This window comes from Botrytis cinerea, chromosome 1 (genome assembly GCF_000143535.2).
Source record: "Botrytis cinerea B05.10 chromosome 1, complete sequence".
In the NCBI taxonomy this organism is placed as follows: Eukaryota; Fungi; Ascomycota; class Leotiomycetes; order Helotiales; family Sclerotiniaceae; genus Botrytis; species Botrytis cinerea.
Genome location: NC_037310.1, coordinates 81596 through 102618, shown reverse-complemented (window position 1 = coordinate 102618; position 21023 = coordinate 81596). Strand labels below are relative to the sequence as shown.

Here is a 21023-nt window from a genome sequence, read left to right as displayed (position 1 = left end):
TGGAGAGATTCAGCTCCGATATCGAAAGGTGGGAATGGAGCAAATAAAACCATATTAAACTTTATGACTCGATTCTCAACAACACCAAAGAAATATACTCAATTGAAAATCAATACATACATTCAGATATGGAGAACGGATCAGCAACAAATGGAGAGAATCCTCCAAATCACCTCCGAACTCCTAGTCTTGCTTCCTTTTCTTTGACGGAATATTCAGCAAATCCATCACCGCCATCAGGAAGAACAGAATCAAAAGTTAGCAGCATTATTCCGCAGGAATTTATGCTGCCAACTGGATATCCTGATGTAAGTATGCTCAATTGTATTCTAAGAGCTGCGGCTAATCAATTGATCAGTATCTACGATTGATCCTCACTTCTCGAGTTTATGAAGTCGTCAATGAGACCCCCCTCACTCCAGCCGTCAACCTCAGCAATCGATTAGAATGCAATGTTCTACTAAAACGCGAAGACCTGCAACCGGTTTTCAGTTTCAAATTGAGAGGTGCATATAACAAAATGGCACATCTGGATCCCAAAGTTAGTTGGAAAGGTGTAGTCGCATGCTCGGCGGGAAATCACGCACAAGGCGTTGCGTATTCGGCGCGAAAACTCAAGATGCCTGCTACGATTGTTATGCCTGAAGGAACACCCAGTATCAAACATCTCAATGTAACGCGATTGGGAGGGTCAGTAGTATTGCATGGGCCGGACTTTGATGCGGCGAAGGAGGAGTGTGGAAGATTGGAGAAACTACATGGATTGACGAATATTCCACCGTTTGATGATCCATATGTTATTGCGGGTCAAGGTACTATTGGTATGGAACTTCTCAGACAAACGAATATTCATAAGCTGGAGGCTATTTTCTGTTGTGTGGGTGGTGGTGGTTTGATTGCGGGGATTGGCGTTTATGTCAAGCGTATTGCTCCGCATGTGAAAATCATTGGAGTGGAGACTTATGATGCGAATGCTATGGTACAATCTTTGGCAGCTGGAAAGAGAGTGGCGTTGAAGGAAGTGGGCTTATTCGCCGATGGCGCGGCGGTAAAGAATGTGGGAGAGGAAACATTCAGAATATGCCAAGAGGTCATTGATGATGTTATTCAAGTCACTACGGACGAGACATGCGCAGCTATTAAGGATGTTTTCGAAGACACAAGATCCATCGTGGAACCAGCTGGAGCTCTCGCATTAGCGGGGCTTAAGAAATATGTTGCGGCCAACCCATCTCCCGATACCTCTCGAAATCTTGTAGCTATCGCTTCTGGAGCAAACATGAACTTTGATCGTCTTAGATTTGTTGCCGAGCGTGCAGCTCTTGGAGAACGCAAAGAAGCACTTCTTAGTGTCAGCATACCCGAAATTCCTGGCGCCTTCTCTGAACTTATCAAAGCCGTCATGCCACATGCCGTCACCGAATTCTCTTACCGATATGCCACGGATGAAGTAGCAAATGTACTCATTGGTATTTCTCTCACCTCCCCTGCATCACAAAGAGACGAAGAGCTTCAATCTCTCCTTGGTCGCATCTCATCCAGTGGCATGTCACCTACTGATCTCTCCGGCGACGAACTTGCCAAATCCCACATTCGCTACCTAGTGGGTGGCCGTTCAGCGGTACCAAACGAACGACTTTATATGTTCAACTTCCCTGAAAGACCAGGTGCGCTAGAGAAATTCCTCACTACCTTGAGACCGAGATTCAATATAAGTCTTTTCCAATACCGTAATGCGGGAAGTGATATTGGAAAGATTCTAACGGGTATTCTGTGTCCGGACGATGAGGTCAAGGATTTGGAGAGATTTTTGAGGGAAATCGGATATCCTTGGACGGATTGTACAGATTCACAGGTCTTCAAGACGTTTTTGAGATCGTAGACTCTGGCTTCTGGGAGGGTTGGAGGATTATGATGATGAGAGATGTGTAAGCAGTGAATATTTACCATCTATGGGCGGAACTATGCATTCTATTAGCTCGGCGTTTTTGGGTCGTTCGTTGTAGATAAAATTCCTTGGATAAGGCGATGACTTTATGGCGTTGCATAGATTATAATCAAAGACATCGTAGATTTTATATGTGGTTCTTTTGTGGCTAAAATTTCAAATTGGCGTAGATACTTGAGGAAGGAGAATTCTTTTCTTGGTGGGACTGAACAGAAATTGAAGCCTCACCGGAAGTAATTTGTTCGCAACCCAACTCTGTAAACTCATGTTGAGTTTATCATTCCTTTCGGAAACGTCTATTCATGGAAGGAAAAGAGCGAAGGGATAGAATAATTGACAGAATCCTATTGCGAGTTTTGAAATTAAGAAACGATCGATTCTCTTCCCGTCTAGTAATCACATGTCAACGCCCACCTTTGAATCCGCAACTTCTTCTTTTAGTCGGGTAACCTTACTTATATTTGTATCCATATTGTTACCCAATTCATATAGGAAAGAACGAAAAACGACGATCTGCAATCAATCAAGGCATCCCAATCCAATCCAATCCAATCCAATTGAATTCAATGTAGTACAGCATAACACCTTCATCACACAACGTCGAATGAAACATTCCTTATCTCTTTCGAAGTTAAAACGCATACATACATGGTGATATAAACCACCCTCACTTCCACCTTTCCACTGGCGGTCTCTTATTCTGCCAAGTAGGATAGGATAAATAGAATATAATGCATCCTCTCGCTTTCTTCGTTGTAGGATATCTCATACTTTTTATAACTGCCAATTTGCATTCTCTCTACGATACATGGACCTCTTCAACCCTCTACTGCGTCCGCGAGCCATATACCATCACCACCCTTTCTCCTGACACTCCTAATCCGAAATGTTTCCGTGTCAGGATCGATGCAGTAACTGAACTTCTGGAAAGAGTGCCAAAGGCAGATGAGGGAGAAAAAATTGTTTGGCTGAATGGATATGTGTTGCCTGGTATTATTGAATCGCATGGGCATATTTTGCAGTATGGAGAGATGCTCGAGAGTGTGAGTTTGTATGAGGCGGAAAGCGTGGATGATGTGAAGAGCAGGATTAAAGAATGGCTGGGAAGACACGAGGGAGAAGGTTATGGAGGGAGGGAGAAGTGGATTAGGGGAGTGGGATGGGATCAAGCCCATTTTGGAGGTGTGATGCCGACAGCTGTATGAATTCAACTTTCCATTCTTGTATTAGGTAAAGAACTCTGCTAATGAAAATTCTAGAAACAACTTGCTGAAGACCCGGAACTGAAGGATTTGTACATTATGCTCGATAGAGTTGATATACATTGTGTGTGGACTTCAGAAAAGGTCCTCTCTCTTCTTCCGGATCCTCTACCTGAATCGCCTCCAGGTGGAGAAATCATTACGAATCCTGGACCTGGTGTTTTTTGCGATAATGCAATGGATAACTACATCTATCCTCTCGCGCCTAAGCCAGATGCATCCCAGAAAGTACGCTGGCTTAAAACCGCAATGGAGGAGTTAAATAAGGTAGGTATTACGGCTATGAGTGACGCTGGTATGCGAATGGAAGATGTGAAAATATTGCAAGACTTGGCTAGGAGAGACGAATTGACTGTTAGAATTCGTGTGATGGCTGAGTGTGATGAGAGAAATACTTTTTGTCATCAAGAGTTGCGAACGGTGAAAGTGATAAGAGATGGATCTGGTGGAGGTGATATGCTATTGTTTGGAGGGATAAAACTCTTTGCGGATGGAGCTTTAGGCTCTTGGGGCGCGGCATTGTTGGAACCATATTCGGATAAACCTGAGACTAGTGGAATGATGTTGATCAACGAGACTGAATTAACGGAAGTTGTTAAGAAGGTATATTACTACTTTCCTATTTTCTGTGCATGATATTTACTGATTCGTTAAGTTTTACGAGTGGGATTACCAAATCAATATTCATGCTATTGGCGATCGAGCCAATAGAGCTGCTATCAATGCATTCGAAGCAGTTCTAGGATCTGATTGCTATGGATGCAATGAAGGAAAGAGGCTAAGAATTGAGCACGCTCAAATTATAGTACGTTCCAGATCAACAGCTGATGTCTTTCTAACAAACTTCGCAGCATCCCGATGACCAAATACGCATTGCAAACATGGGTATTCTTCCCAGTATTCAGCCAACACATGCTACATCTGACATGGCCTATGCATCATCACGTCTCGGTGAAGAACGACTTTCTAATTCTGCTTATCGCATGCGTTCGTTTTTCTCTCCTGTTCATAACAATACATCAACATATCCTGGGCCAGTCCTTGGTTCTGATTTCCCGGTTGAACCACCGAATCCTTTTCATGGTATCTATGCCGCAGTAACTCGTCTCAATCCTAAGACTGGAACTTCACCCTCAGGAAAAGAAGGTTGGTATCCGGAAGAAAGTCTTAGTATTGAACAGGCAATTCATGGTTTCACGCGTAATGCAGCTTGGGGTTGGAATTTGGAAAATAAAACGGGAGCCCTTGAGATCGGGAAGTGGGCTGATTGGATTGTGGTTGATAGGGATGTGATGGGGATGGAGGGACAAGGGGTGGAGGAACTGAGAAATTTGAAGGTATTAGGGACGTGGGTCAAGGGGGAGAATGTGTGGGCAATGGAGGAGGAAAGAGTTATGGAGCTTGATCAGCTTTATCAGAAGGGTGATAGGTTTTGGATTGGTCTGGCAAGTTTGGGAAGGAGCTTGACGAGAGCGATTCAGGGGATGACGTTTTGGGGGAGAAATTTGGAACTTTGAAAAAGAGGTTGAAAGGAGGTGGGATGCATGGGATAAGATGTCATGGATGAGGAGCGTGTATAGGCTTAAGAAGAATTGTGTCGATAAGGAGAAAGGGGGGAGAAAAGACAAAAATAACCAGGAAAAAACAGAGCCGTCCGAAAGGTGAATAGATAGCATTAGAAATCCGTCCTTGAAGATCAATAACCTAGATAGAATACATACACACCTGATGAAACACATTTTGACATTCCTCACTTGTGGACTTGAAGCTAGAGATTAATCGATTAATTTATTATTGTTTCAGAGAATCAATCTAATGGGACTATTTGATTCATATGCATTAGAAATCGATTTGGAAAGAATGTAAGAATGCAAATCTCCGGAATACTCCATTCCTGAATATTATACGCCGAGCATTTGACCCATCTTAACACCAAAAAATCGTCAAATCATCATATCATCGCTCATCATCAACTTTAGAATGCAAACCAACATTTACAGCACAGCATACGCACTCGCATAACTCACCGACCCATCATCCACCCTCGTGACTTCATTGCTCCGTTCATACCTCACGAATTTGAATTTTCCCTTTTCCCCATCTAAACTCTTCTCCTCCTTCACTTTCTCAATCGCCGCCATTATAACTCCAATCGGGTGTCGCCCACAAACCGTATTCCCTGTCTCTTCCAAATTATCCAGAAACTCCTGATGCACGCCCCCGGAAATAGCACTCATGGATAATTGATCTAAGCGGCCTATACTCTCATGGATTGGCGGTTGTGTCGGTGCTTTGTCCCGGCGCGAAAGTGAGTACCCGCCGGATTTGTCGCGGACTTCGGCGGACGGGCTCGCAGGGAGATAGTATGTGTATTGAAAGCGAGAACCCCAGTGGCAGAAATCGGAAGAGATGATGAAAATGTTGGAGGGGTCGGAGAGGTAGGGTGCGAGAATGGAACCGAATTTTCGCTCGGTGGCCGCGTTGGTGTTGCCGACGAGGATGGGTATTAGAGGGGGGAAGGACGAGGGAGAGGGGAAGTTGAGAGAAAGAAGTTTGTAGATGTAGGGGAGATGCAATTCTAGAGAGTGCTCGGTTTCATCTTGGTCGGTGGACATTCTTTTGAATTCGCCCGTGGCGGATAGCTCTTGGACGAGAGCGGTGTCGATTGTTAGATCTCCTAGGGGAGTGGCATATTTGGAGTGTTTGGATAGCGCACATTCAGTGAGGTACCAAGCGTGAGAGGGCCCGAGGAGGAAAACTCGTTTTGCGGTGGAGAGATCGAGGGTTGCGTAGGCCCAGGCGGCGGCAGGTCCGGAATAGGAATATCCTGCGTGGCTTTGATTTGTTAGAGAGTTTTGACGAGGAGAGATGTACGGGGATAGTTTACGGTGCAATAATGACTCGGGCACCTGGAATAGGCAGTTTTGTGTCGGAGATAGTGGAGGGGACTTGGGATAGCCAGTTGTCGAGTTCCGAGGATAGTTTGCTCGGATTTGATGTATACCACGAGCCGGCGTGGCTGGCTTCTCGAGTACTGCCCATGTTGTTCTGCAACGCCTTCGAAATAAGATGGTTGTGGTTGCAGATTCTTGAATGTGTTTGCTGTGGGTTCTTGAATGATGATGGTGTGGTTGTTGATATGATGCGGTTATCGTGAGGTGTGGGGGTGAGAATGGCGGGGTAGCTGAGCTTAACCTTGCATATTGTTTGATTCCCGAAGTTCAGGCGGTGTAGCACTAACCCTCGTCTCTTTTCCCATATGGAGCAGTGCTAGTGACATCTTTGTTTTTGATGGAGACAGGCGAAAATGCGTTGTTCTGTTCTTTCACAGACGTTGCTGGTATCTTCGTGAGATTATAGGGCTCCTCCATTCCATCGCATTTGGAAGTTCATCCAATGCTTACCTGGTACGCGTCGTCCTTTGTCAAACCTTCTTCTTCGGGTGTACACATCCTTGAAACGCTGAGGCTCTTGATGTGTTTGCGCAGCTCTTGGTGTTCAACACGCGTTTAGTGACGACGATGTGATGTTCGAATTTGCGAGATCGAATAGGACAATTATGATATATGCCCATTATCTTGGCGTGCATACCTGTACATTGATTTTTTCTAGGCAACGATTTCGCTCTAGATAACGTCAGAAATTGATCCGCAGTCATAGTGAGTGTTCATGGCGAGATGATTTCAAATCACGGAATAGGAATAGAGCTTACTTATTATTGTTCTCCCACTCCGGTGTTCAACTCCGATCATGGCCGATGACACATCATGACATGGGTAGCATAGGCTAGCTTTCCATCTGCAAGTGACTCGATAAATAGTTGTTTATATATGTACCTCTTTTTCTGTTCGCCTCAATTTTGCTCTTTGAAATAGCAATCAACGAATTGGAAATCATGTCGAGTAACACTTCCAGTCTTGATGTCCCTATCAATGACTTCGGTCCAGCCAAGTCCGTGGGATTTGACTTTACTCCACTATTCGAAGATGTTATTCTTTCAATTGTACCATCAGTCATCTTACTTCTCTTACTACCAATTCGAATATGGATGCTTCATGGTCAACCTAGAAAAGTCAATTCTAGCTTTTTGCATAGCAATAAATTGGTACGATTGATTATTCAAGCGAGATGAAATGAAAACTAATGCTACCACAGATGTTCTTAGGAGTTTTCACAGTCATGCAAACGGTTTATTTAGTTATGAATACTACAACGTCAACATTGAAGACACGTGCAACAATACCTGCTGCCGCTCTTCTACTTGTAGATGCCCTCGCCTTGTTTGCTTTATCACATCTTGAGCATCTCCACTCTGTCAGGCCGTCTGCTCTCATCAATGTATGGCTTTTGCTTACGTTGCCTTTCGATATAGCCAGGGCAAGGTCACTTTGGTTAGTTCATGCAAACAATCCAACTGCTGCAGTCTTCACTAGTGCTCTTGGCGTTAAAATCATGGTCATCATTGTCGAGGCGATGGAAAAGCGTCACATTCTACTTGACAGATATCGAAACACATCACCAGAGACTACTAGTGGTATTTATAGTCGCAGCTTCTTTTGGTGGTTGAATACCCTCATGACCACCGGTTTTCAACGGGTTATAAAAAACGAAGACTTGTATCCCATTGGTGAGGAAATGAGCTCAAATTACTTGTACTCCAGAGCAAGGAGCACGTGGGATGCAAGCAATCAAACCGGATCGTATTCTTTGCTTTGGTCAACATTGAAAGCTACACGTGGAGCATTTGCTCTTGGGATTGTACCTCGACTTTGCACAACCGGTTTCAAATATACACAGCCTTTCTTACTAGAAAGAACCGTTGGTTTCGCGAACGACCCAAGCCAGCCTGATAGCATAGGATGGAGTTTGACTGGAGCATTTGGCCTTGTCTTCCTAGGATTGGCCGTTTTCAATGGGGCCTATTACCACATGGCATATCGTTTCAACACGGCTGTACGAGGTTCATTAGTAAGCTTGATATATGCAAAAACTGTTGACTTGAGTATTACCGCTCTTGATGAGTCGGTTGCCGTCACTTTGATGGCAAATGATACCAGTAATAAATTCTTCACGGCCTATGTAAACATTGCTTACATTTCTTACAGGTACAATCTGTGAAGGATTTACAAATATACACGAGCTATGGGCAGTTCCAATAGAGTTAGGCATCGCAATGTATTTGCTTTATCGGCAACTTGGTCTGCCTTTCTTGGCTCCTTTCTCCGTTGCTTTATTGTGCACTGCAAGCATTCTTCTTATGGCGAATTGGATGGGCAACGCACAAAAGATTTGGATCAGGGGTATCCAAACGCGCATAGACATAACAACTTCTATGTTAGGGTCCATGAAGGTCAGATCTTTTAAAAATCTTTATGTACAGTTTGCTAAAAGTCTACGCAGGCTGTAAAGATGTTAGGGTTTACCGAATCTCTCACTAACATGGTTCAATCTCTTCGTGTGAAAGAAGTATACCTTTCTCAATTATTCAGAAGGCTTCTTTGTGGTCGTGTTTTCTTAGGTATGGTGTTTTATGTCAGTCACCCGGAACTTCCGTCTAACTTGTGGTCTAGCAAACGGTACTGCTATCATAGCGCCGCTAGTTACATTCACGGTGTTTGTGATCTCAGCCAATGTTACCGGTCGTACATTGAGTACCTCGACAGCATACACATCGCTATCTCTTATTGCTCTCTTAGCAGACCCAATGAATACATTAGTGAGGACAATACCTCAAATTAACTCTGCCGTTGCTTGTTTTGATAGAATTCAAACTTTCATGTTATCGGATGCACGAAAAGACCATCGTCTGCCATTGTCAGGATCTCAATCATCAGACACCACCAGCGATTCTAGCCAAGGTATCGAACTGAAAGACATGTCACCTGCATTAAATCCTTCAGCAATGATTATTGCCCAGAATGCTAGCTTTGCTTGGAGTCAGGACGCTCGTCCTGTGATAAATGACTTTAGTTTTACGCTACCATGTTCTCAATCGCTTTTTATCATTGGTCCTGTAGGCTGCGGAAAGAGTACTCTACTCAAAGGATTACTTGGTGAAACGCCTTCGTCAAAGGGCTTCATCTATGCCAAGACCGCTAGAACGGCGTACGTTGAACAAAGTCCATGGATTCAGAATGGGACCATTCAAGACAACATTTTAGGTCCAACAACCTTTGACTCTCCTTGGTATGATCAGGTTGTTCGAGCTTGCGCTTTGGAGCATGACATCGCGATTTTGCCTAATGGAAGTGGTAAGCTCTTCTCGGTTAAATTCATTTTTGACTCTTTTCAATGTCTTGCTTGTGCTTGTCATAGAGGAGTGCGGTTTCACAATTCTCTTCTGCTTTCTCAAAATTTGAAAATTCGAGTGCACTGACGAAATCATAGCTACTCGTGTAGGAAGTGGAGGTATCTCTCTAAGCGGCGGTCAAAAACAACGACTCGCACTTGCAAGAGCGGTTTACGCCAAGAATGAATTCATCATTCTTGACGACGTGTTCTCTGGGCTTGATTCAGAAACAGAAGAGCAGGTTTTCAAAAGACTTTTCGGAAAACAAGGACTTTTCCACGAAATGGGAACCACTGTTCTTCTCGTCACTCACGCCGTTCACAGGTTAGCATATTCAGATTGTATCATCGTATTGGATCAATCAAGTCAGATCATCGAACAAGGTACCTTTGATTATTTAAAGACTACTGGTGGCTATGTGGAGAATTTGGAGACTCGACATAGATCAGAGGAAGGTGACACCGGAGAAGTTGATACGAAGGAGACGACCCAGAAGCAAAGTCCATTCGCAACTGTCGAAAATGATGATCTCATGAATGAAGTAGCAGATTTGAATCGACAAACTGGTGATGCTTCAGTATACAGATATTATTTTGCCTCTATTGGATGGGTACCAACCGGAATCTTTTTCCTCCTTGTCTTCATATTTGGAGCAGCATCGAAATTACCGGAAATTGCTCTGACTTACTGGACTCGAGCTGTCGCTGTTGAAGGCAATAGAGCAAACCCATACTGGCTTGGAATATATGGAATGCTATCTGCTGTTGCCTTGATTGGATTCGTGGCAAACATTTTCCATTTGATGTTGTATATGATGCCGAAAAGTGCAAGAGTCCTTCACCAGAGGTTGCTGGATTCCGTGATGGGAGCACCTCTTTCTTTCTTCACCGCCACAGATACTGGAACGACTACGAATAGGTATGTACTTGGGTTGTACTATCGGAATCTTACTAACTTCAGACTCAGATTCAGTCAAGACATGTCTATAATTGATGGAGACCTTCCGTATGCAATGGTTGATCTCTCATTGTCCATTGTGCAAGCATTGATGGGAGCTATCCTAATGTCTCTATCTGCGGGGTATTTTGCCGCAACTATTCCGGTTATCGGTCTAACAGTCTGGGGTAAGTCGACACACATCTTCTTATGTGAGTGATTGCTGACCGAAAAATAGTGCTGCAAAAATTCTATCTCAGGACATCTCGCCAAATGCGCCTCTTAGACCTAGAAGCAAAATCCCCTTTGTACTCCCATTTTATCGAAACTCTTAGTGGTCTAACTACCATCCGAGCTTTTGGTTGGACCGAAATTTTTCGCGAGCAAAATCTTGCATTGTTAGACACATCTCAAAAGCCCTATTACCTTCTGTTCTGTATTCAACGCTGGCTAGGTCTTGTCCTCGATCTTCTCGTTACAGCCCTTGCAGTAATTCTCATGGTGCTCATTGTCAAACTTCGAACCGATATTAGCCCGGGCTATGTTGGTCTTGCTCTTTTGAACGTTATGACTTTTAACCAATCACTCACTCTGATTATCAAGGAATGGACCCTTATGGAAACAGCCGTTGGGGCAGTGTCTCGTCTTAAGAATTTCGCTGCAACAACTGTAAGCGAGAACTTACCATCCGAAGTTGAAACTGTGCCAGAAAATTGGCCAGCATTTGGAGCTATTGAATTCAAAAATGTAAAAGCGTCTTATACATCAACATCAGTCCCGGTAATCCATGATCTTAACCTCTCTATAAATCCTGGAGAGAAAATTGGGCTTTGCGGTAGAAGTGGAAGTGGCAAGAGTTCTCTCGTCGCAGCTCTTTTCCGCATGTTGGAACTTCATCCCGGAAGTTCCATTCTTGTTGATGGTATAGATATCAGCACAATCCCTCGACAAACGGTACGGGCACGCTTGAATGCTGTTCCTCAGGATCCCTTTTTCTTACGCAGTACTATCCGAACAAACGCCGATCCGTACAGTGTTCACACCGACCTTCAAATAATCTCTGCGCTAGAAAAAGTACAACTCTGGTCTCTCATTTCCTCTAAAGGAGGATTAGATGCGCAACTCGATACGGAATTCTTCTCACACGGTCAACGGCAATTATTCTGTTTAGCGAGAGCCATTTTAAGAGGAGGAAGAATTATTGTATTGGATGAAGCGACGAGCAGTGTGGATAGCGAAACGGATAAATTGATGCAAAGGGTTATTAGGGAGGTTTTTGAGGGGTGTACGATTCTGGCTGTTGCGCATCGATTGGATACAATTGCGGATTTTGACCGCATTGTATTGTTGGGGAATGGAGAGGTGGTAGAGAGTGGACGATTTGGGGAATTAATGGAGAAGGAGGACGCGTTTAGGGAATTGTATGATTCATAATTTGGAGAAGGGGGTAATTTCATGACTTTAGTCGACCGGGTCTATAACCGCTGGAGATGTGATAGTTAGAGATTAGTTAGGAAGGCGAAAAAGTTAAGGTTTCCCGACGTGGGATTTCCAACAGTTAGATACGTCACCTTCACCCGACGGAACGTCCATACTCGGAAATCGTTATCAGTTGTTTCGGGAGGCTTCGGGTAAGGCGTAATTTAGAAGTAATTATACTTTGTACATTAAATTACTTATGACTTGCATACATACGGCAGGAACACTGCACTATATATATATAATGGGCTCTGTGTAAAGATTGAGGCGTTATGCAGAGGAAATCATCCGTGGATTCGTCACCTTTTTGTTAGTATCATGATCATCGTCGGTGTCTTATCAGTGAAGTTATATATGAAAATGTACGGAGTACACATGTGGATTGCAAGAACACCGATAGCCTGAGAATTCATGAGGTCGTATTGGGAATCCGCATTCGTCAAGCCATCCAATGAATTTACTGCAGGGTGAATTTGAAATTAAAGAGAGATTAGAACACCGATGAATAAATCTGAGTGTCCATTTGAGTGCCAATCAGAAGCGAGAAATGAAGGGGCTTGCTTTTTGAGGCTTTTAGCAGAGATTAAAACAAAAACATCTCGTCTTAATTTAGAAGGCCATAATTAATTCGACTTGATTTTAATAAAATTGTATAGTCTTATTGTTGGATTCTCATTAAAAGATTCAACGAAATCACTAACTGCAAAATGAGGTACAGAATGCGCGTGGTGCCAAATCTCGACGTTGTGCCATATCCATGTAAATGCGACTGTTGATTGTTAGGATTGTTAGGCGATGAGGTTTGGTATTTACAAAATTGTTTCTTTAAATATCTGTGCGGGTTGGTATCTGATATCAGTGAGGGCCCTGCTGTTTCGATAAAGTTTGATAGATTAGATAGGCAAAATAAATCAGGTCGGTCTCGCCGAATTCTGCGTGGGGAGCATTGTTGATCCAGTTTGTTATCAGTGTTTGCCCGTTGAGTGGATACGAGGTTTGAGTTGGGGAAGAGACGACGAAGCTCCACTGATAGATAATGGCGGGTTGGGAAGAGAGAGGGCGGCTGCTTTTGATGATGCCTGAGAGACTAAGAGCTTATCAAGAGTTAGTTTTTCTGGGTCGGAGATACTAGCTCTTGAGTGGTTAGTGTCGTATGGAAAAGTGGACTTCCTGGGGAAGTTCATTGGTAGTCGGTCTTCCAAAAAGTCTGGATTGAAGGCCGAGATGAATCTTGGCCCGATGGATTTTGCTTGGAGAGGGGGAAGTTACGAACTATCGGCCACGGGATTAGCTTGAATGCTATGAGAAAGGATATCCAATGGGCAATATCCAAGTCTGTCTGCTGATATCGCAGTGGTTTAAATAGTATGATACACATATGACGTTTGACGTAAGCCTTCTTCTCTGCAGAGAAGGTTTTCGAACAACAGAAACCTTCATTCTTCTCGGCAACATCGGATGTAACGCCCCTCGAACAGCCTTCCGTGAACGCCTTCGAGAACGCCTCTTAAGACCATCAAACGTCCACGAACCACTGATGAACGACTTCAAAGCTGTTGATCCCCTTCACCCTTGACCTTTTAACCTTGAATCCTTTTGCATACGGAAATAATGTTCTTTTAGGTTTCATCACATGATATTTCTTATGTCAACCAATCGGTCCAATTTATTTTAAATCCAGCCATTCTTATCTCTAATGTCACAAGCACTAATATCCGAGTTTCACGCGGCCTCTTCTCCATACCCACAATAAACCCAACCAAGCCTTTACCGTCGTGCATTAATTAAATCCTTTCGAAGTCTGCAAGGTTGTATCCTTGAGAATCCTTCAGATTTGATTCGACGTGGCAAAATGTGGAGGTAGATCTTAGTCGTGTTTAGAGATGGCATTGTGTCATAAAAATTCCATGTCAGTCAGTGTGCAGCCAAAGACAGCCTGTCAAGAAGCAAGAGAATGAGCGAGCTTAGAGAAGCAATGGAAATAAGAGACTAGAAACATTATCCTTGAATAATTCAAGGACTTGAGAGATAGCTAATATCTTAGTATTGGTTGCTAAGCATCTTGGGTGGACCAATTTGTTAGCTGGGCCCGACAAAATAGGTATATCTGGAGATCGGGTGGAGGGGTGAAGGGTAAGAGGTGTGGTTTAGTGTGGATTCATGGGAAAACTGCAAGTGGATGCATCTTAAGTGGAAATCTTTCCGGTAAACACGCTTTCTCTTCTAGGTATAAGCTATGTTGATCAAGTAGATTGGGGTTCCCTCGAGAAAGGTGATATAGAAGCTGCATTTCCCACTGTACTGCTAGATCCCCTCCCTCCCTTTCTTCATCTACCATAATACAAATTACCCCGAGAAGGTTATTTGAGTCGGGTACTCAAGTTGTTGAGCAGTCATTTTTCTTCTTTTTCGCATTCACTGTCATATTTAATAATTGATACCTTCGGATATCAACAGCAAATAGCACTCGGCACAATCACCTCTCGTCTTTCGATATAATGGAGGAACCAAAATATGATTCCGAAAAGGGTAATCCCCCTCTCACTACCACTCATACTGGCAGTCGAGAGGCATATATGGCAGATACAAAGGCACCTTGGTCAACAAGATTTGTCGACAGCTTCAAGAGAGATCCTAATGCTGCTGTGACTAAACCAAGTCAAAGAGGTCTCGATGGACTCGAATCAAATGTCTCAGGGTTTGATCACAGAGCTGCTGCTGAAGCCACTGCAAACTCTGGTTTGGCTAGAGAATTAAAACCCCGTCATTTGCAGATGATTGCAATTGGTGGTTCTATCGGTATGTGAAGCCATCTTGCGTGACGTAGATTCAAAACAATGAATACAAATGCTAATGGTGCTACCAATAGGTACTGGTCTTTTCGTCACATCTGGAGCTGCTTTGTCAAGCGGTGGACCAGCTTCCCTCATCATCGCATATGGTATCATCGGTATAATGTTGTTCTGCACTGTTCACGCATTGGGAGAAATGGCTGTCGTTTTCCCTGTCTCTGGATCCTTCTCTGCTTACTCTACACGATTCATCGACCCTGCGTGGGGGTTTGCAATGGGATGGAATTATGCTATTCAATGGCTTGTCGTCTTGCCTCTGGAAATCGTCGCTGCTTCAATTACTTTAGAATATTGGCCTGGTGCAGCTAACACTAATGCGGCTGCTTGGGTTACGATTTTCTTCGTAGTTATTGTTGCGATCAACTTCTTTGGTGTCAAAGGTTATGGAGAGGCCGAGTTCATCTTCTCGATCATCAAGATCGCTGCAGTCATTGGATTCATCATTCTTGGCATTGTTCTCAACACTGGAGGTCAAGTCGGAGGCGGAGAATATATCGGAGCTCGTTATTGGTATCCCAATACTGTTCCATCCACGTATGCTGGCTATGACGATCCGTCAAACCAGAACGCTGATGGAACTCCTATGCAAATTGTATCCGGTGCCTTCAACAACGGTTTCAAGGGTCTCTGCTCTGTATTTGTTACAGCTGCATTTTCTTTCGCTGGTACTGAGCTTGTTGGTTTAGCAGCAGCTGAAACCGCTAACCCACGTAAAACTCTTCCAACTGCCATCAAGCAAGTTTTCTGGCGTATCTGTCTCTTTTACATGGTTGCCTTGACCTTAGTCAGTGTTCTTGTACCATACGGAGATCAGCGACTCTTGGGATCCAGCTCCACTGATGCTAAGGCCTCCCCATTCGTTATCGCTATCAACAATGCTAGAATTGGCGTTCTTCCTTCGATCATGAACGTTGTTATTCTCATCTCTGTTCTTTCAGTCGGAAACTCCTCCATCTACGGTTCCTCCCGTACACTTGCCGCTCTTGCGGAACAAGGTCAGGCACCAAAGTTCCTTGCCTATATTGATCGCAAAGGACGTCCTCTCTTTTCTATCATTTTCTCTTCAGTTATCGGTCTCCTCTGCTACGTCGTAGCTGGTGGACCAAACACCGCCGCCTTAGCTCTTAACTGGCTTTACTCCCTTTCCGGTCTTTCCTCCCTCTTCACATGGGGATCCATCTGCCTCGCACACATCCGATTCCGCGCCGCATGGAAAGCACAAGGTCACACCCTTGACGAATTAGCCTTCACGTCCCAAGTCGGAATTATCGGTTCATGGATCGGATTCATTCTTAACTGTCTCGTACTCATCGCTCAATTCTGGACAGCTATTTGGCCAATTGGATATGCATCAATGTCCTCAACTGATATTGCAAAAAGTTTCTTCCTTGCGTATTTGGCGGCTCCAGTTGTCTTGGCGTTTTACATTCCTTACAAGTTATGGTATAAAACACCATTCATGAAGGCAAAGGATATGGATTTGGATACAGGAAAGAGAGATCTTGATACTCCCGCATTAATCGAACAAGATCGCCTTGAGAAGGCTTCGTGGCCTGCGTGGAAGAGAGCTTACAAGACCATGTGTTAAATGTTACAAGGTCAAGGGATAGGGAACAATGGCGTTTAGGATTGGGTAATTATATGATTATGTATCATGCTTTATTACCACATTAATGATTGTCTTATTTTGGTGTCTTGATCCTTGATAGACAGATGAGGATGGGAAAAACTGGTTGGGGGTGGGCGGAGCTGGGGTTGGGGGCAAACATCTGTTAGATCAAATGTCGGCTGCCGGAATGGAGCGGAAAAGTACAGAGGATTTGAATGATATATACCATTGCTTCTTTAGATCAATTTGTCTTCTTGATGTGATATGATGTGATATACAGTAGAGCATGGTTATACCGGATTGAAAAATTCGATCAATCAAATCCGATATAATCTGGTTTTTGATATAAAGAGATAAGTCATTAAAACAACTATATATATAGAGCTTAATATTTTTATGAAACATATTCAATTGTGATGCGATTGTGTGTATATATCAGCAATCATATATGTACGTAACTAATATATAAAAGTAATCAGATTGTAATTCTATAGTTTTAGATTCTAAGGATATCTTACATTCTGTTCTTGTAATTCTTTTATAGCAAAATATTATAAGCAAGATAGAAGTTCTAGATATAGATTTGTATAATTCAGAGGACTTTATATTAATATAGTAGAATATTTTCATATTGGAATTGATAGAAAGTTGTTTAGAATATAGTATAAAAAGGATTTGTAGTATAGTCGTAGAAAAATTAGTAAATTTAAGAAGAAAATCCGATATAACTAGGTTCTATTATACTATACGTTGCCTTTTTAAAGTTATATACGATAGTCGTAACTAGGAATTTAGTACTATTATATTACTTATAAGCAGAGTATTTTTGATTATTTGGGTTGTAGTTTGACAATCGGAGTTTTAAGATATAAAATAAGCTTGAATTAGCAATCCAAATTATGATTTGATTCGATTCAGAGGTTAGAATCTTTGACCATAGGACTATAGTCTCCATTGCTGGAAACTATATTTATTGATAGTTCAATTATGATTGAGTAATAAGGTTATAGTATTAAAATGTCGATAATACATATAGTATAGTAGCGTCTCAGTCTATCGATTGGGGTTATGACCTCTCAACTTATTGCGGAAAGAGACAGTGGTGGGCTGAGTGACGAAGCGGAAGTTTAGAGCAGGCGAGGGCGCCGAGAAACCCACCCGCATAACCGCTCAACGCATTAGAGCTTATCCAGACTGCGTTTCCCGGACTCGGGCGCGATGCAGAGGGCGGGAATAGTATGGCGCGGCGCGGTCGGGCTAATTCGATCACGTTTGGGGTTTTCTGGATTTGTCTAGTCTATAGATAGAAGTCTAATATAGTGCATTATGGTACGGTATGATGGTTATATCAGCCCAGGCGATCTGATGTTAGATTTAAGCTTAAAGATAAGAATTATTGGAGATCCTGGGGCTAAGCCACATGCAGTGAAAGAGAATCGAAAGGAAAAAAAAAGAACCGGAGAGATGATATTGTTTGATGTGTTTTTGAAAATCATATAAGGACTAGGATATGCTAAATGTACGTTCCATAAAAGAGACAAACGAGCAAAAACAAGGCGAAACGTAGAGAGATTGGCTCAAGGAGCCGGTGCCTTAAAATAACTTTGTTTGGATATGCGATAATGCCATGAATTCACGGGATATGACGATGTGACTACACGGTTAAACAATTTTAAAGATTACGATATATCAAATAGAGAAGCAAGAAAGAGAGAAGGAAACGCAGTATTTAAATCTTGAAAAGATTGCGGGGAACGGACTTATATAATAGATAGGATGACAGAAGAAGGTTCTACCCTGAATAGGCATATAACATGTTATTAGCTTGATGCCAGGGCCCTGAGGGATGTGGCTGGTCCAATGGTAACCAGGTTCATTACAATAAAATCCATTTTTCTATGACAGACATGCAAAAAAACGATTGAAATTTTGATGCGAGGCTCTGACGTAGTTGATGACGAGTAGCGTGATAATTGAACGTCTAGTGGTTTTAATAGGTAATAGCACCTTGGAATGTTAGCGTCGGACGAATTATGTTGTTTAGCAGCCTGGCTAGTCTAAATAGACTAATCTATTTAGAATGAACTCTAAATCTCACTAAAAGATAAGGGAATATAGATAGCTAGAAGATATTTCGGCTGGAGCTACAGCTTAGAGCAGTGTTCATAAGAGAGATAAAAGGAGGGAAGTGAAGCCGAGGAGTGAGGGGGGCTGCTCTATAGCAAGATATGTTGAGTTTGTCTTTTTTTTTATTTACCGGAGCAACTCGAGAGTACTATGACTAAAACCAGGAATAACCCTGAAATGAAACGGAGTAGAATTCCTTGGAATGTTCAGTCAGCAGAACATCTGTATAGATCTGTAATGGGAAAGTGATGATTGGGTAACGACAACGTTTGAATTCAGTATCGTTTTGGAGGAGGGTAGAGGAGAAGAAGGGATGGGTAAGAGAAAAGATGATGGATATAAAATTGAAGGGGAAAGATGGAATTGTTCTTACGCGGGTCTTCTGACCCTTCTATTTGATGGTATCTATGTATCTGAATTGAGGTTTTTTTTTTGATAATCGTTTCTGTTCTGGGGTTTTCATCACGATATCCTAATCTCCCGGACTAGCTCAATTAAATTTTAAGTCATCGTCTGGTGATCTAGCAAGAAATGTATTTGTCGTGCCTGTATGCAATCTCTCACATTCTATATCGCTTTCTCGGTTATTGTGTATAGGCCAGGTTTTCGTTGTATGAACAATGCCGTCTTGACTTAATCCCTTCGACTGCGACGTCATTGTCAATTCCTCTATAGATGCTATATACAATGTGACTGTGGTTTAGGCCTCAGTTTTATATTCACTTTGCGGATGTGGAATAATAATAAGATCAAACTTTTAACCCTCAGATCTTCTTGGATACCTCATCCGCTGAAATTTGAAGCCTTTATCAGAAAATAAATGTCTTAATATGTAAATTATGGTCATCGAAATTCAGTGGAGATAACCAAAGAAAAGTGAAAAGTACATTTAGATCAAAGATATTGAAACCATTTCCGCCAACAAATCAAAGCGCTTTAGTCAGCCTTCCTATACGACTGTATCATAAAATAGTAAGGGGTTAATTTTAGTCTAAAAATATACCGAGGAGAACAATTAAATACATTAAATTTATTTGATTTTTATTTAATTTCTGAAATGATCTATGAAATCACTTTTCAATATATATTTATATAGTTCTAGATTACGAGACTTCAAATATATATTGAAATAACTAGTCGTTGGAGAAAAAGAATTTTTCAGACTATAGATTCATAGAAGCTTTTTTTTTTATTTTTAAAATGTATAAAATTTTAATCTTAATTTTTTAATTTTTATAAAAGTTAATTTCTAAACTTTTGATTTTTATTGTAATATATTTGAGAAGTATATAACAAATTCTAATAAAATATATTTTTAATAATCAGTTTATATATCTTCAAAAGATTATATATTAGATTAAATTTTTTTATAATAATTTAGCCTCCTCATTGATTAGAATAATTCTATTTTAGTATTGATATATTATTTATAATTCATTAACGATTTAGCTTTTTTATTAGTTAGAATAATCCTGCTCTAATATCGATATATTATTTATAATTAATTAGAAGGAGTTTCATGAATTTGTAAATATGAAAATGGCCTATTATAGAGATATATGATTATATAATACATGAAATACATTTCCATTTAGTTTGCTTCTACGAATTCATTAAATCTATAATATAATTTAATTAACTTTTGTTAATATGTATTACAACGGATTAGTAACAGGTCAATAGAAATCACAGAATAACAAATCAAGTTTGGAATTAAAAGGAATGTAATTTTGTAAACATTTTGTGAAATTATATTTAGAATTAGAAATGATTTAAAAGGCTAGTTTCAAAGATAAGAATTTATAAAATAAATATTATATAATAAAACCTTTAGAATTTAGGATTCAAGGAATTAGAAACTTTGAAATTTAGGATTCAAAAGGGCTTTAAATAGAATAGAATCTTGAGTTCTATAAAGAATAAAGATTTATATAAGGAATAAGATTTCATTATAAAATAAAGCTTTGTATTTAAAAGAATAATTATTAATTTCATTATTATAATTACAAGAATTACAAGCAATTACAATCTTATCGAATTCCTATTTAAAATTTAATTTAAACTATTTCAAAAGATCTCTAAATACTTTTATATAATCTTAAAAACAGTTTCTATAATATTTTGAATATTATTTCTATTTCAAATATTGATTCAATAACCATTATTAATATAATATCCAAAACTATTATTATAAATTAATTTATTAAAAATATTAATAATATTGAAATAATCAATATTTTAAAGGAAATTATTAATAATAAAATTTTTAAAACTATTTTATTAAATAAATATCAAGGTAATTGATAAGAATTCGATATTTTCCTTTTATAATTTGAAATATACTTTTGATTTAATAAAAACAAATTCATTATTAAAAAATCCAAAAACATATAAACTATATTATATCTTCAAAATAAAATAATCAAATAAATTCAATTATATTTATATAATTATTTTAAATATAATAATAAGGATTGTATATAATTTATATAAATAATCTTTAATAGTTTTGAAGGATTTA

At 40.8% G+C, this 21023-nt stretch overlaps 5 protein-coding genes across 5 annotated transcripts; 4 read left to right on the top strand and 1 right to left on the bottom strand.

Annotated features, from left to right (window-relative positions):
• Positions 1-23: 23 nt before the first annotated feature.
• Bcilv1 lies at positions 24-2121 on the top strand. The gene is made up of 2 exons (XM_024690145.1): positions 24-308; positions 359-2121. Exons 1-2 carry the CDS (start codon positions 129-131, stop codon positions 1880-1882), a joined length of 1704 nt encoding a protein of 567 aa, XP_024545913.1. The 5' UTR covers positions 24-128; the 3' UTR covers positions 1883-2121.
• Positions 2122-2391: 270 nt separating this feature from the next.
• Positions 2392-4956, top strand: BCIN_01g00200 (hypothetical protein). The gene is made up of 4 exons (XM_024690144.1): positions 2392-3147; positions 3208-3813; positions 3866-4015; positions 4062-4956. The coding sequence occupies exons 1-4, from the start codon at positions 2680-2682 to the stop codon at positions 4725-4727; spliced, it is 1890 nt and encodes a 629-aa protein (XP_024545912.1). The 5' UTR covers positions 2392-2679; the 3' UTR covers positions 4728-4956.
• Positions 4957-4967: 11 nt separating this feature from the next.
• On the bottom strand, positions 4968-6363 carry Bcmho1. Its single transcript, XM_024690143.1, has 2 exons — positions 6098-6363; positions 4968-6045 (listed from the first exon to the last, which is right to left on the bottom strand). Exons 1-2 carry the CDS (start codon positions 6250-6252, stop codon positions 5205-5207), a joined length of 996 nt encoding a protein of 331 aa, XP_024545911.1. The 5' UTR covers positions 6253-6363; the 3' UTR covers positions 4968-5204.
• A 599-nt stretch (positions 6364-6962) lies between these two features.
• Positions 6963-12152, top strand: BCIN_01g00180 (hypothetical protein). The gene is made up of 8 exons (XM_024690142.1): positions 6963-7315; positions 7366-8266; positions 8316-8560; positions 8611-8728; positions 8781-9461; positions 9598-10417; positions 10466-10623; positions 10674-12152. The coding sequence occupies exons 1-8, from the start codon at positions 7106-7108 to the stop codon at positions 11867-11869; spliced, it is 4329 nt and encodes a 1442-aa protein (XP_024545910.1). The 5' UTR covers positions 6963-7105; the 3' UTR covers positions 11870-12152.
• A 1871-nt stretch (positions 12153-14023) lies between these two features.
• BCIN_01g00170 (hypothetical protein) lies at positions 14024-16816 on the top strand. Its single transcript, XM_024690141.1, has 2 exons — positions 14024-14713; positions 14784-16816. The coding sequence occupies exons 1-2, from the start codon at positions 14413-14415 to the stop codon at positions 16352-16354; spliced, it is 1872 nt and encodes a 623-aa protein (XP_024545909.1). The 5' UTR covers positions 14024-14412; the 3' UTR covers positions 16355-16816.
• Positions 16817-21023: the final 4207 nt, after the last annotated feature.